The sequence below is a fragment of the Peromyscus maniculatus genome, chromosome 8 (genome assembly GCF_049852395.1).
Source record: "Peromyscus maniculatus bairdii isolate BWxNUB_F1_BW_parent chromosome 8, HU_Pman_BW_mat_3.1, whole genome shotgun sequence".
In the NCBI taxonomy this organism is placed as follows: Eukaryota; Metazoa; Chordata; class Mammalia; order Rodentia; family Cricetidae; genus Peromyscus; species Peromyscus maniculatus.
In genome coordinates this window covers 46,277,594-46,291,564 of record NC_134859.1, presented here as the reverse complement: position 1 = coordinate 46,291,564, position 13,971 = coordinate 46,277,594, and the positions used below count along the sequence as shown (strand labels likewise).

The 13,971-nt window shown below is 41.0% G+C and overlaps 1 protein-coding gene across 4 annotated transcripts in view; it reads left to right on the top strand.

Moving 5' to 3' along the window:
- Akap10 (A-kinase anchoring protein 10) overlaps positions 1 to 13,669 on the top strand; it is a 65,449-nt gene extending 51,780 nt beyond the window's left edge. For all 4 annotated transcript variants that reach the window (XM_006973562.4, XM_042284165.2, XM_042284163.2 and 1 more), the window contains 4 exons: positions 805 to 887; positions 8,605 to 8,657; positions 9,223 to 9,318; positions 12,265 to 13,669. In XM_006973562.4, the coding sequence (XP_006973624.1) occupies positions 805 to 887; positions 8,605 to 8,657; positions 9,223 to 9,318; positions 12,265 to 12,270 (238 nt within the window). In that variant the 3' untranslated portion in view covers positions 12,271 to 13,669. The remainder of the gene's footprint in view (positions 1 to 804; positions 888 to 8,604; positions 8,658 to 9,222; positions 9,319 to 12,264) is intronic.
- The last annotated feature ends 302 nt before the right edge of the window (positions 13,670 to 13,971 follow it).

The following is a 13,971-nucleotide window of genomic DNA, read 5'->3' as shown; positions in this document are numbered from 1 at the left end:
GCAATAAGTGAGCATAAGCTTATTGTCCCCTTTAATCACTCACAAGGGATTATCTTCTTCCCTTCCTGCTCACATAATCACTGTTACACTGTGTTGGTATTATACTTCGTTCTGTGTTTGGTGATTTCACTCATGAGTTTAGGAGAGGGTTTTGGTTGTCTTTGTTTTGTTCTGTCTTCAGTACTGAGGATTGAGTCCAGGCAGACCTCATCTCTGCTAGCACACACTGTACTACAGAACTACGGTTTCATCCCTGAGTTGTCATGTATTCTGATCATGTAAACCAAATCAGGCTTTTCTATTTCTTCTTTTGCAAAATTGTCTTGGCTAGTCTTATGTCTATTCTCTGTATGAAATTCAGAACTTGCCAGCTGGTGGTGGCGCACGCCTTTAATCCCAGCACTCGGGAGGCAGAGCCAGGTGGATCTCTGTGAGTTTGAGGCCAGCCTGGTCTACAGAGGGAGATCCAGGACAGCTCCAAAACTACACAGAGAAACTCTGCCTCAAAAAAACTTTAAAAAAAAAAAAAAAAGAAAGAAAGAAAGAAAAGAAAAGAAAAAGAAAAAGAAAGAAAGAAATTTAGAACTTGAATTACCTACTGTTACATTTCATAAACCTTTTTTGGGGTTTTAAAAGGAATTCCATTGAATTAGAGATTGTCTCCATGAAAAGAGGTTGTTTCAAATCTTCCTTTGAATAACTTGAATTGCTATGAATTATGTTTCTAGCTTTTGAGCTATAGATGAGCTACTTAAACTTGGTTTTGAATTTTAGAAATTACATTCTTCTTTTCATCATGTTTAGGAAGATGTCCTTTGGAAGAGTCAGTGACTTGGGGCAGTTCATCCGAGAATCTGAGCCTGAACCTGATGTAAAGAAATCAAAAGGTTGTATTAGTATTTTTTTATTCTTTATATTAAGCTTTGGCTCACATTAGATGCTAAGTATAAGTGAAGGATTATTTAAGGTTTACAGTGGTTGTGACTTCTAGGTGTTTTACTGTGTTTATAGATACACCTGAGCGTGAGGACATTGTGTACCATACCTCTACAAATCCCTTCCTTTGAATAAAAGGTTATTGCACTTGACTTTGCTACTACAGAAGGCACAGCAGTAGGGATATACTTTTTCCTTTTTATTTAAAGGTATACATTCAGTTTAGGTTGGCATGTGGCTTATCTTGTGATCCTTTGGTTTATTAAAGTTCCTCTATTACTGAAAATCGTTCTGAAATATGTATAGAAAATAATAAGTTGAAATCCAAATCCTTTGTCTAACAGTTAATAGAAGAGTGGCTTGGTCAAGTCTTAGGATTTAAAGTTTTTTTTTTTTTTCATTTTGTGTGTTTGTAGTATATATTCATAGATTCACTCACCCACACAGGCATGGGTTGAAGCCAGAGATTGATGTGGGAATGTTCTCCTTAGTCATTTCTTCACCTTATATTTTCCTTTTTTGTTTTGTTTTGTTTTGTTTTTTGAGACAGAGTTTCTCTATGAAACTTTGGAGCCTTTCCTGGAACTCAACTCTGTAGCCCAGACTGTCCTCAAACTCACAGAGATCTGCTTGCCTCTGCCTTCCGAGTGCTGGGATTAAAGGTGTGTGTCACTGCCCGGCTATATTTTTGAAACAAGATCTCTAACAAAACCTGAAATTTGCCTTTCAACTAGACTGCCTGACCAATCAAGCCCTACCCCCAGCCTGTCTCCACCAACTCATATCACAGCTGTGAGGTTGCAGATGGACAGTTACACCCAACTTTTTAATGTGGGTTCTGGGGATCTGAACATAGCAAGCACTCTGCCCACTGAGCCCTCTCCTTAGCCCCTCAAGTTTGTCTGTCTCCCCACTTTTTTTTTTTTTTTTTGAGACAGTATCACTGTATATCCCTATCTGGCCTGGAATTCACAGACATCTGTCATCTTCTGTCTCTTGAGTACTGAGATTAAAGGCATACATGCACACCTAACGGTTCCTTTCAAGTCTTTTTTTTTTTTAATTTTATAAAAATGCATTCTTTGTGACTGATTTCAGTTCCAAATAATTGGTTCACACAAGAAAATTTTGGAAACAAATGTGGATCCATTCAGATGACATCTAGAACTTGTCAGTGTGGCTGGATCAACTGTACTGCATTGAGTAAATGATACCAACTTTGTAAAAGAAAGTGCCCTGCTTGATTATGTTTAAAATAGGAGCTGTTGTTACTCTTCCTTTTGGGTTTAATAGCACTGGCTTCTTTATGCTTGATCTATTTTTAAATACACACACACACACACACACACACACACACACACACACACACACATATATATTTTCTTAATGTAGGTTGTGTGTGTAATGTTTAGATGTATGAGTGTGGGTACCTCCACCTCCTCTCTACCATAGGAGTGCTAGGATTGCATTCACACACCACCACACCTGACTTTCTGGTGGGTGCTGGTAATTGAACTCAGGTTCTCACACTTGCACAAGTGCTTTACTTGCTGAGCCTTAATGCAGTTATATTTTGATAGAGAATTTCACCACTCTTGATAAGTGATCTACTCTTAAGTCAGATAGACATTTTTAAAGAAAAAAAGCAAAAGTTATTGAAGTAATATAGAACAGTCTGCTTTCTAGTTGACCTTATTTACCCATTTCATCGATTTATTTCCTGTCTCATCAGACATGTCTAAGGTGTTTGGCTGAAAAGAACATAGAGAGTAAAGAAAATGTAACACTTTTTCAGTGCTGGGGTTACACCCAGTTCCTGGTACATGCCAAGCAGTGTTCTGCTACTAAGCTGTGCCCATAGCCCAGTAAATGACTTTTGAGTTCTCTGTTTCTGTTCATCTTAATTACTCAATCTCTTCATGCCATTCATTCTAAAATGTAGTAAGTGTCTACTGTGCATATGACACTCTCAGTGCTTAGGAGAAAATAGGTACCGTTGTCTCTGTGTGACTCACGACAGTGAGGAGACAGTAAACAGATAAGCACAGCTTATGTATAAGTTCAGTACTTAGCCATAAGTACTAATAGTATAAACTAAATGCAGGATAAGGGATTGTCAGAAAAGTGGGAAGTAGTATTTGAAAAGTAATCTTCAGAATGTTTAGCTTAGGTTTAGGAAGAGAGGGATGTCAGTCCAGTGGTGTCTAAGCTGAAGGGAGGAGGAGGAGGAAGAGGACTGAATTGGAGCACACCACATGATCAAAGGACAAGACCAGTGTGTTCGGAGTAGAGGGATCAGAAAAAAGAATGGTAGATGGTGGTAAGGACCACTGCAAAGATTAGAGAGGCCGATGGAGAGTCATGGCAGGTTGGGTTAGAGAAGTGATGGGACATGACGTGTTGAAGGAATTGTTCTGGCAGCCATTTGGAAATAGAACACAGCAGTTGAAGAGAAGAAGTAAAGGGGCTTCTTGTCAGAGTCTAGTCAGGAATGGTGGTGCTCATGAGTGAGGCACAGAGTAGAAGAGCAGTTTCGTTTGTGCTACATTAGAACAGGCAACAGGATTACATTTCTGCCAGCAGTTCTGTCCATTAAAATCATTATGGTTGGTTTGTTTCAGTTTAAGGTTTATTTTATGTACATGAGGTTTGGTGTGTGTGTGTGTGTGTGTGTGTGTGTGTGTGTGTGTGTGTGTGTGTGTACACATGCACACGCGCCCATCATGTGCGTGCTTGATGCCCATGGAGGAGGGCCGAAGAGGGCTCTGTCTTTTGAAATTGGAATCACAGATGATTGTGAACTACCATATGGTGCCGGGAACTGAACTCAGGTCCTCTGCAAGAGCAACTCGTGCTCTTAACCTCTGATCCAACTCTCCATCCTGTTACTTGAACTTTTAATCAAGACACATTACATGAAATCATGACTAGTAGTTTATGCTATTTGATTAAGCACATCTGTACGCCCCTACTTCCTTTGGTGGTCATTGCTACATTCGGAAAATACTTCAGTCATCCTGAGCGCCAAGAACTATGCCAAGTGCCAGAGCTATAAATAAAGGGTGTAGTCTGTCAGTTTTTCTCTGGCTTGGTTCCTTTCTTAGGCCTCTGACTTGTTAAACATATCAGGCTAATTCCAGAATTCTCTGCCTTCTAGATTTTCCTAATTATGTTACTCAGCTAATTTTCCTTGGCGTTTCTTGTAAACTGGAAATTACACATTTTGGTAGGAAATATTTATAGTTGTTCAACAGACTCTCTGTGTTGTTGTGGTGGCATGATCCTTTAATCCCAACATTTGGGAAGCAGAGAGGCAGAGGCAGGTGGATCTCTGAGTTTGAGGCCTGTCTGGTCTATAGTGGTGTGTCCCAGGCCAAAAAAAAAATTGAGACTTTCCCTAATATTGAAGTTATATATTAAAATACCACCTGAAAAGATGTACAGAAAGTTTAATAGCAATTAAGCATACAAAATGTAGGGCCGTGAGCTTTTACTTTTCATTCCCCTTATCCTCTTCTGTGAAACAAGAATTGAGGACTGAGCCAGAGCATGATCAAGGGGTCACACCCAGCTTCTCTACTGCTTCATCATGCACGCTCTTCCTTCCTCCCGGCATCCTACTGCACTTGAAGTAAAATCTGTCCTCCCTGCTGGACCCTCCGATTGCCCCCTCTGGCCTCTGTAGTGTTACTTTGAACCACTGTCTTTGACAAGCCAAGCTCTAATTGAGCTGTGCTTTACAGTTGTAGTTTCTTCCTTCAAAGCGCCTTCTGTAGCTGCTGCCCTGCTGCGGTCTGTGTGCAGTGATTGGATCCTCCTCCTCTTCCTTTTCCTCCTCCTCCTCTCAGTATTACCCCTCAGACAAGCTTTCCCTGTCCACATGAGCCACCAGCTTACTGTTGTATAGCTTTCCTCTTGTGTAACTGTGACATTAGCACTGTGAACTCAAGGCTGTTGTCTTATCCTTAATTGCCAGTATATTCCCTGTTTCTAAAATTGTGCCTAGCAGATATTAGTCAACCTTTGTTGATAGATTAGTTTTTAAATTCCATTATGTGATTATGTGAGTGATAAAATTATGGGCTGTATTTTATTTAAGAACAAAGTTATTTTTAAACTTGGTTGCCTTTTGAATAGACATGTAAATTTTCCTATATGTAACACTTTAGTCTGCAGATACCCAAAAAAAGTCCTTCCTCCCTGCTCAGATCCTATATAGTGACTACTTGAGGGAGTTTTCAGGCTTATGTAGTTCTTTGATGATGCATCTGTGTCTATACTTACCTCTTCTACAAATGAAGAAACTGGGGGCTCAAGAAGTTGTGGTTTTAGCAGATTAATTGTTTTTTCTGTAATAAAATAATCTAACCAAAGCAACTGAAGGGAGAAAGGGCTTATTCTGTCTCACAGTCAAGGGTCCAGTTTATCATGGCCGGGAGCTTGAGGAGACAGGAGCTGGAAGCAGCCAGTCACATCAGTCCAGAGCAAGAGCAGAGACTGATAAATGTGTGTGGCTGTTCAGTTCCCTTTCATCATTTATAGAATTCAAAGCTCCAACCAGAGAATGGTGCCACCCTCAATGGGCAGGTCTTCCCCAGGAAGTCTAGATTCTGTCAAGATCAAGGCTTAATACTAGCATCACAAATAGCACGCCAGGGGTTTGACTCAGACTATCCTTTGGCAAGAAGTTTTTGTAGCTCAGCCCCCCTCCTCTGCCTGCCTTTGCTGTGGACAGCTGATTTTTTTTGTCATTTGCTGCCTATAGTTCTGATTTGGCTTTTGAAACCCTGGTAATAGAGCACAGAGAAAAAGATTGAATTTTAAGAAAGATCCTGAGGCTGGCAACAAGGCTCATTGGGTAAAGGTACTTGCCATGTATGCCTAGCAACCTGAGTTCAGTCCCAGGAACCCATGCCAACTCCACAGAACTGTTCTCTGATCTCCACACTTGGGTCAGAGCACATTCATGCCCCCCCATAATATATATATATATATATATATATATATATATATATATATATATATAATAAAATATATAATATATATTATAAAAAAATACATATATATATATGTATTTTTTTTAAAGACTTGTGAATATCTTATTAGAGGTTTCTGAAACCATGAGAAGTTTTATCTCAGTAAGTTATATTTCAAAAAATAGCAAGGAGCTGGAGAGATGGCTCAGCAGTTAAAAAAACTTTCTACTCTTGCAAGAGAAGTCAAGTTTGGTTCCCAGCACTCAAGGCAGGTGACTCACAACCATATATGATTTCATCTCCAGGGCAGGCAGAAACAGGCAGATCTCTGTGTTCGAGGCCAGCTTGGTCTACAGAGTGAGTTCCAGGATAGCCAGGGCTACACAGGGAAACCCTGTATTAAAACAACAACTGGCAGGGGCTGGAGAGATGGCTGAGCAGTTAAGAGCACTGGCTCTAACCCAAGAATGTTCTGGTTTTTAAGGATGCTTAGCATACAACACTGTATTCCTTATTCCTTTGTATAAAAACTGTTAATGGAGACTTGAATTCTCTCCACCTGTTACTTGTTATATCACTATGATTCATCATGACAAATCTTTGAGAGTCCCTGCCTTCAGTTATTTGGGTATATGACCAGACCCAGTAATACTTAGATCATATTATATTTTTCTTTAAAAAGAAATAGTTAAGGAGCTGAAGAGATGGCTCAGTGATTAAGAGCACTGTCTGGTCTTCCAGAGGGCAGAGTTTCAATTCCCAGCACCCACATAGCAGCTCACAACTGTCTGTAACTCCAGTTCCAGGGAATCTGACACCTTCACACTAATGCACATAAAATAAATTAAAATTATTTTAGAAAAACAACTGGGTGGTAGTGATGCACACCTTTGATCTCAGCACTCTGGAGGCAGAAGTAGGTGGATCTCTGAGTTTGAGGCCAGCCTGGTCTATAGAGCGAGTTCCAGGATAGCCAAGGCTACATAGAGAAACCTTGTCTCAAAAAACAAGCATAAAAATAATAAATCTTAAAATAATAAGAAGGAATTACAAAAAGATGTGAGCATGTGCCCCTCCGGTGGCACCCTCCCTGTGCTGTCTTTGGAGAACCTTTCTATGCCTCCCAAATTAAGGAGATTGACGTGTGAACTCTATGGTACTGCATTTCAGAGCTGACTGCTGGCCAGAAGCATTTCTCTGGCAGTAAAATTTGAAAGAAATAGTGTTGGAGAGAGAGAGAGAGATCAAGAAGACTGTCAGTCTGTAGGACTGGAACTGAGAAGAGGATTTAAAGTGGGATAAGGTGCTAGCAGGAATTAGAGGGAAGAGTCCAGACTGAAGGTTAAAAGTCAAGCAATCGCAGGAGAGTAGTGTAGTAGGTAAATAATTCAGCAGCCATGTGACTCTGCTTGTAATAACTGATGATCAGACCAGTATCTAAAACCTTAAATGGAGGGCTGGAGAGATGAGATGACTCAGTGGTTAAGAATGCTTGCTGCTCATTTGGAAGACTGGAATATAGTTCCAGCATCCACATGGGGTAGCTCAAAACCACCTGTAACTCCAGCTCCAGGGGACCCAATGCTCTGTCCTCTATGGGCTCCTGCACTCATGTGCACAGACACATAATAACAAATAAATAAACCTTTTTGTTCTTATTTTGTTTTTGAGACAGGATATTCATTATGCAGTTCTGGCTGTCCCTGAATTCGCTCTGTAGACCAGGCTGGCCTCAAACTCACAGAGATCCACCTGCCTCTGCCTCTGAGTGCTGAAATTAAAAATGTGTGCCACTACCGTCAGGCAATATTTTTTTCTTTTTTTTTTTAACCTTCAATAATAAAAGTTATTGAAGGAAAAAGATCTGGGTTTTGTATTTTTCATGAATGGCATGTCTAGGCTCATCTCAGCTGCTGAATTAATTAGAATCTTACCTTAAGAATTAACCTGGGACTAGAGAGGTGGCTCAGGGAGTAAAGGCATTTGTGACCAAACTTGACAACCTTAGTTCAGTCCCCAGGACACCCAGGGTGGAAGGAAAGAACCAATTCCTCTGAGTTGTCTTCTGATCTCTACACTTACGAATTCCCACTCGTCCCCAATAAATAATTGGTTAAAGTTTTGTTTTTGTTTTTGTTTTAAGAAAGACTGCCAGGCGGTGTTGGCACACATTTTTAATCCCAGAACTCACTCAGGAAGCAGAGGCAGGTGGATCTCTATGAGTTCGAGGCCAGCCTGCTCTACAGAGTGAGTTCCAAGACAGCCAGGGCTACACAGAGAAACCCTGTCTCAAAAAACTGAAAGAAAAGACAAAGAAAGGGAATACTTGAAGGACTCTTTCAGACTGAGGAGAAAAACAGATGCATCCATCATCTCCTGATGTGCTGGTAGAGTCTTACACCAAACCATTGTATTGGTTAGGGGTGGGTTGGTTGGTTTTCAGGGTTAGCTCCAAGTCCAACATTAATCTTCTTCATCTGGTAAAAAGAGTAGAAGGAAAACCCAGAATTTTAAACTACAATTTCCACAAAGTGATTTTAAACACTCTTATAGAAGCAATATAAACTGTTCTTATTAATGTTTTTAATGGGACACTAGGAAAGAATATCTATGTCTAAGTGATATCTCCTAAAAACATTAGTAATGTAAAATTACACTTAAAATCCATACTCACTTTGGCTTTGTTTGCTAGGATTCATGTTCTCACAAGCTATGAAGAAGTGGGTGCAAGGGAATACTGATGAGGTAAGTCTTGAGTGTGTTCTTACAGAAGAAGAAGGCCTGCCTTGGCTCAGGAAGGCTCCACGTTCTCTTCCTTCGCTTTCCTTGTTACACAGATGACATATCAGTGCCCTCTTATCCTGTCTGTAACAGGAGAGGCTCCTCTTAGCATTTAGTAATTGCCCAGTGTTAACAGTGAAGGTATCTTCAGAGACTGTGGCCACTGCAGCCACCACCAGGTCATTAGTGTAGAGACAGAAGTGGAGATGTTTTCTTCACCAGTTTCAGTTGTGGTGTTAGCAGGGAAGCTTGTCTTTGGAATAGTTAAGTACATCGAGAGATGGGAGTAGGAGAAAAGTGTTCTCTTCTGACCAGCAAACAAAGTAGTCATGATGTTGGCTACTCAGTAGCTGACTCTGTCAGACAGTGAATTACATGTTAATATGTCAGAGCCACAGGTGCCCAGATTCTTTTATGTATGGGAAGGTGCTTTTTATCCAAAGGACAGGTGTGTTTGGAAGACTGGTTATATGTATCTTGATCCTCCTAGTGAATGGTCATTATCAACAGTTTGAATTCCTTCTTTCAGGCCCAGGAGGAACTGGCTTGGAAGATTGCTAAGATGATAGTAAGTGACGTTATGCAGCAGGCACACTGTGATCAGCCATTAGAGAAATCTACAAAGGTAGGGTGACTTCTGCTCTGACAGCCTTTTGTCATGGTGGTGGTGGTGGTGGTGGTGCTGTTGTTTGTTTGAGACAGGGTCTTAATGTAGCCCAGGCTAGGCTCAAAGTCTTGTGACTAATGTCCACCTAGAACTTCTGATCTTCCCACTTCCACCTCCCAGCTGCTAGAATTAGAGGCTGTGCCATCACACCTGGCTTGTGTGGTGCTGGGAGCAACCCTCGGGCTTTGTGACTATTACCAAAGCACTCTACCAACTGAACTGTATCTCTGCCCCGACCTGGCTTTTGTAAGGTAAATAAACAAACACAGGCACGCATGCGCGCGCACACACGCACACATTTTGAGTGTTTAATAATAATTTTAAAAAAGCGGGGACGGGATCTGGAATTAGGACTCTGTGGTTAAGAGTGCATACCGCTTTTGCTCAGGACCTGAATTTGGTTCCCCGAATCCACAACCACCTGTAACACCAAGATCTGATGCCTCAGATACCTGCACTCACATGTGTACACACACACACACACACACACACACACACACACACACACACACACACACGATATTAGAATACTTCTATACTTGCCTCTCAAGTATTAACTGCGAATTACCTTTCATCATAAGGAACTGCAAGACCGGTGAACAAAACAAAGTATGTTTCCAGGCAGTGGACATTAGTGGGTAATCTCTGAAAGCAGTAGAACTGAAGTGATTCCCTAGCCCTCTGTTGACAATTGGCTTCTGAAGTAAAAGAAGGCAGGTCTGAATAGAGCCCACGAGATTTGATGAACTGAGGAATGAAAAGGAAGATTTAGAGAGGAAAAAAAACACATAATGATTAATTTTTTTCCAAATTTGATTAAAACTGTAACTATATACAAAAGCAAAATAAATGTAAAGAAAACACTAGGACACATAACATAAATTCTGGATTCCACTAATAAAGAGAAAATCTTTAAAATGGCTGGAGAGGTTATTACATATAGATAAGGACAGCAATCATCTTGGTTTCAAAGTACCTGAGTAAAGGGCTTTTTTATAAGCCAAACAAAACCTGAGAGAATTCATTTCCAGTGACCAAACAACTGAAATCAATCTTAAGAAGGTTCTTTTAAGCTGGGTGTGGTAGTAGAACCTGTAATCTTAGCTCTCAGGAGCCTGGAAGTGGAGGATCATGAATTTAAAACCAGCCTATACTCTATAGGGAGCACAAAGAATGCGTAGCCACACAATAATACTCCAAATAAAACACGACAAACGACCCAGCTTTGTTTTTAATGGAAAATGTTTTGACACTTACTGGATGAATTTTTTTTCTAAAAATTTTAAGTGTGTGTGTGTGTGTGTGTGTGTTCACATGTTCATGTGTGTGCATATAGAGGCCATCATTTAACATCAGGTGTCTTCCTCAGTCTCTCTCACTGACCCTGGGGTTTGCAGGTTCTTCTGGATTAGCTGTTCAGCAAGCCCCAGGGCTCCTCCTGTCTCTGCCCCCCCCCCATCCCATGCCACCGTGCACGCTCATCTGGGTGCCAGGGTCCGAATGCGGGTCCTCCTGCTTGTGCGAGCACTTGACCCCGTGAGCCGTCTCCCAGCCCCACCTGACACAGTTTTTATGTGCACAAGAATCATCTGCCAGGATATACCATATCTTCAGCCATAAAACAAATTTAATTAATTGTAAATGATTGAACCCTACAGTCTATTTCCTGACCAAACAGGAATAAGCCACAAAAAAAATATGGATGGATGGAAGAGCACTGTCCCCACCCCACGTACTTGAAGATGAAACAACACTTAGCTTAGTTAGGTTTCTATTGCTGTGACGAAAATGACATACATGCTAGGCAGTGGCAGTGCACGCCTTTAATCCCAGCACTTGGGAGGCAGAGCCAGGAGGATCTCTGTGAGTTCGAGGCCAGCCTGGTCTACAGAGCGAGATCCAGGAAAGGCACAAAGCTACACAGAGAAACCCTGTCTCGAACCCCCCCCCCCCCCAAAAAAAAAAGAAGGAAAGAAAATTACATACATGTAGGCAAAATACCAATGTGCATAAAATAAATGTTTTTCCCTTTTTGTTTGTTTGTTTGTTCGTTTTTACAAGACAGTTTCTCTGTGTAACAGCTCTAGCTGAAATAAATAAATTTTTAAAAAATAAGAACATTGCCAGGCAGTGGTAGCACACACCTTTAATCCCAGCACTCGGGAGGCAGAGGCAGGCGGATCTCTGTGAGTTTGAGGCCAGCCTGGTCTACAGAGGGAGTTCCAGGACAGGCACCAAAGCTACACAGAGAAACCCTATCTCGGGGGAAAACGAAACAAAACAAACCATTGACAGACTATAGAGATTGCTCAACTGATGAAGTACTTTGGACTTGAGTTTGGTCCCTAGAACCCACATTAAAAAGCAAGATACAGCAGCGTTTGTTTATAATTCTGGTGCTTACAAATGGATTCCTAGGGTTCAGTGCCTAGTCTGGATTCTTAGGATTCACTACCTAGCCTGCGTAGTCTAATTTCTGAGCTTCGGGACAGTTAGAGTCCCTGCCTCAAGAACAAGGTGGACAATCTCTGAAAAATGGCACCCAGAGTTCACCTCTGGCTTCCACACAGTGTGCACACAAGTGCACATACATACATACATACATAATACATACATACATACACATGAACTCACAGAGAGAAAAATGAATGGTTTCATTCTAATAACCATTGCCCAAACAGAAAAGTAAAAGCAAGTTCTTAGCTTCTTTAAGCTCCAGTTGACTTGGGATATCTGAGCATGGTTAATGCTTTGCCTCACAAGAAAGTACTCAGCTGTGCCCTAAGCTCTGGCACATAGGAAGCACCGTGTACATGCTGGGCACTTCTTTTATCTGTGCTGATAATATATCACTTACTCCAGAAATGTACCTTACCTTTTTCTTTTTGTTTTCTTTTTTCCCAGCTGTGACTCAAAACCAGAGATAAGAAAATGTGATTTTGAAAAATAAGAACTTTTCCCTTTGGTTGGATTCTTCAACACAGCTGATGAAAATGGAGCACTGCATTTCTTTCCACTTCTAGATCACTGTTGTTTCCAAGAAAGAATGCAAGACAGTCCAAGATCTGTTGTTAAATGTAGACATAGATGCACATGATGGTAACACAGTGAGTCACAAGATATAGAGTGGCATTGGTGACATTACTAGACAATTCGTTTTCCAGTAGCTGTAACCCGCTATGAGAGAGTTACCCACTGGAATAGACAGGGACCACATCCTGTGAGGCAGAGAAGCGTGAGTTGGTGTGTGGTCCACATGCTTGCAGCCGACTCCATCCTTAGCAGTATCAGAAAGCACGAGACAGAGGTGCTTGTTTTTGTCCTAAAATTCACAGGTGAGTCAGTCCTACCTGGAGCATACAGCTCCAAGTGGCGATATGGGCCAGCAGCTTGTGAAGCAGGTGACGAAGATCCCTTGTGTAGTCTTCCTTCACAGAGGCATGCATTTAGAGAGAAGCTGACAAGTCATGGGTCAAGCCTCAGTGATGTCATCCTTCTCTTTGGTGACAGAACACAATTTTCACATTTCACTCACTCCTGTGATGTTATTATATCCTTAAAGCTAGTTTCTCCTCTGCTAGCAAAAGGGCACATTTAGCTTACTTTGAGCATCAAGACCCATTCCTCCATAGGAATGCCGTGCTCCAGATACTTTATTCCCTCTTCGGAATACACATGGGAAAAAATTAAGTATCACTCCAGTTTTTGCCATGTGGTACTTGGAACACATTCTCAGATTTTATTTTTCTAATAAGGTGGGGGAAAGAAGTACTCGCTTTGTAGTGTCTCCCCAGTTCTTCACTGTGAGTGGGAAATGTGCAGTTGCCTTTTCTCTTTCTGTCTTCAGACAGTAGGAAACTCACTCGCTGCCCTGCCGCTTAGTTGGCTCTGCACCGGTGGCTCTGCCATTGGTGGGCCACCCGCTGGCAAGCACACTCCCCTGGCCACGTGATGCTGCCAGTGCTTCCTGTGTGTGAGTTTAGAGAGAACGGAAGTTTTCTTAGGTGTCATTGCTTTTGCTCAGTGTGCAAAAGAAAATATATATATATGTGTGTGTGTGTGTATATATATATATATTATTAATCACCTCTGTCCTTGGGAAAGTCTTGAATGAATAGAGAATTTATTTCATTGCAATATTGATTGTATAGAGGCACACTGTTTATCAACAGAAGAAGCAAAGAGGCTGTGTATAAGTTTTTGGTACTATGTACCAACTCTGTTATTCTGAAGTATTCATGTACTTAAACCATATTCTATTTAATTGTGTTTGATTTTAAATATATATATATATGAATTATATTTAAAATGGTGTCAACTTCCTGCTTTCAGGGCATTTATGGCTCTTCTATTGACCCTTCCTAATATTTCCATTTGCTTTACAAAACCTCAGAATATGCTCTACTACTGGACATAGTCTTATATTTGGATGTAGGCATAGGTAAAAGGTTTTTATCAATATATGTGCAGTGGTGGTTTATTTTGTTCTTTTAGCAAAGTATTTCTACCCATTTCACATTGCTTCAAACTTTCAAGTGAAAAGCAATATAAAGGTCATAGAGTAAAATGTGATTCTGGGTGACTCCTCCTGCCTCTGCATGTTTTAGAGTA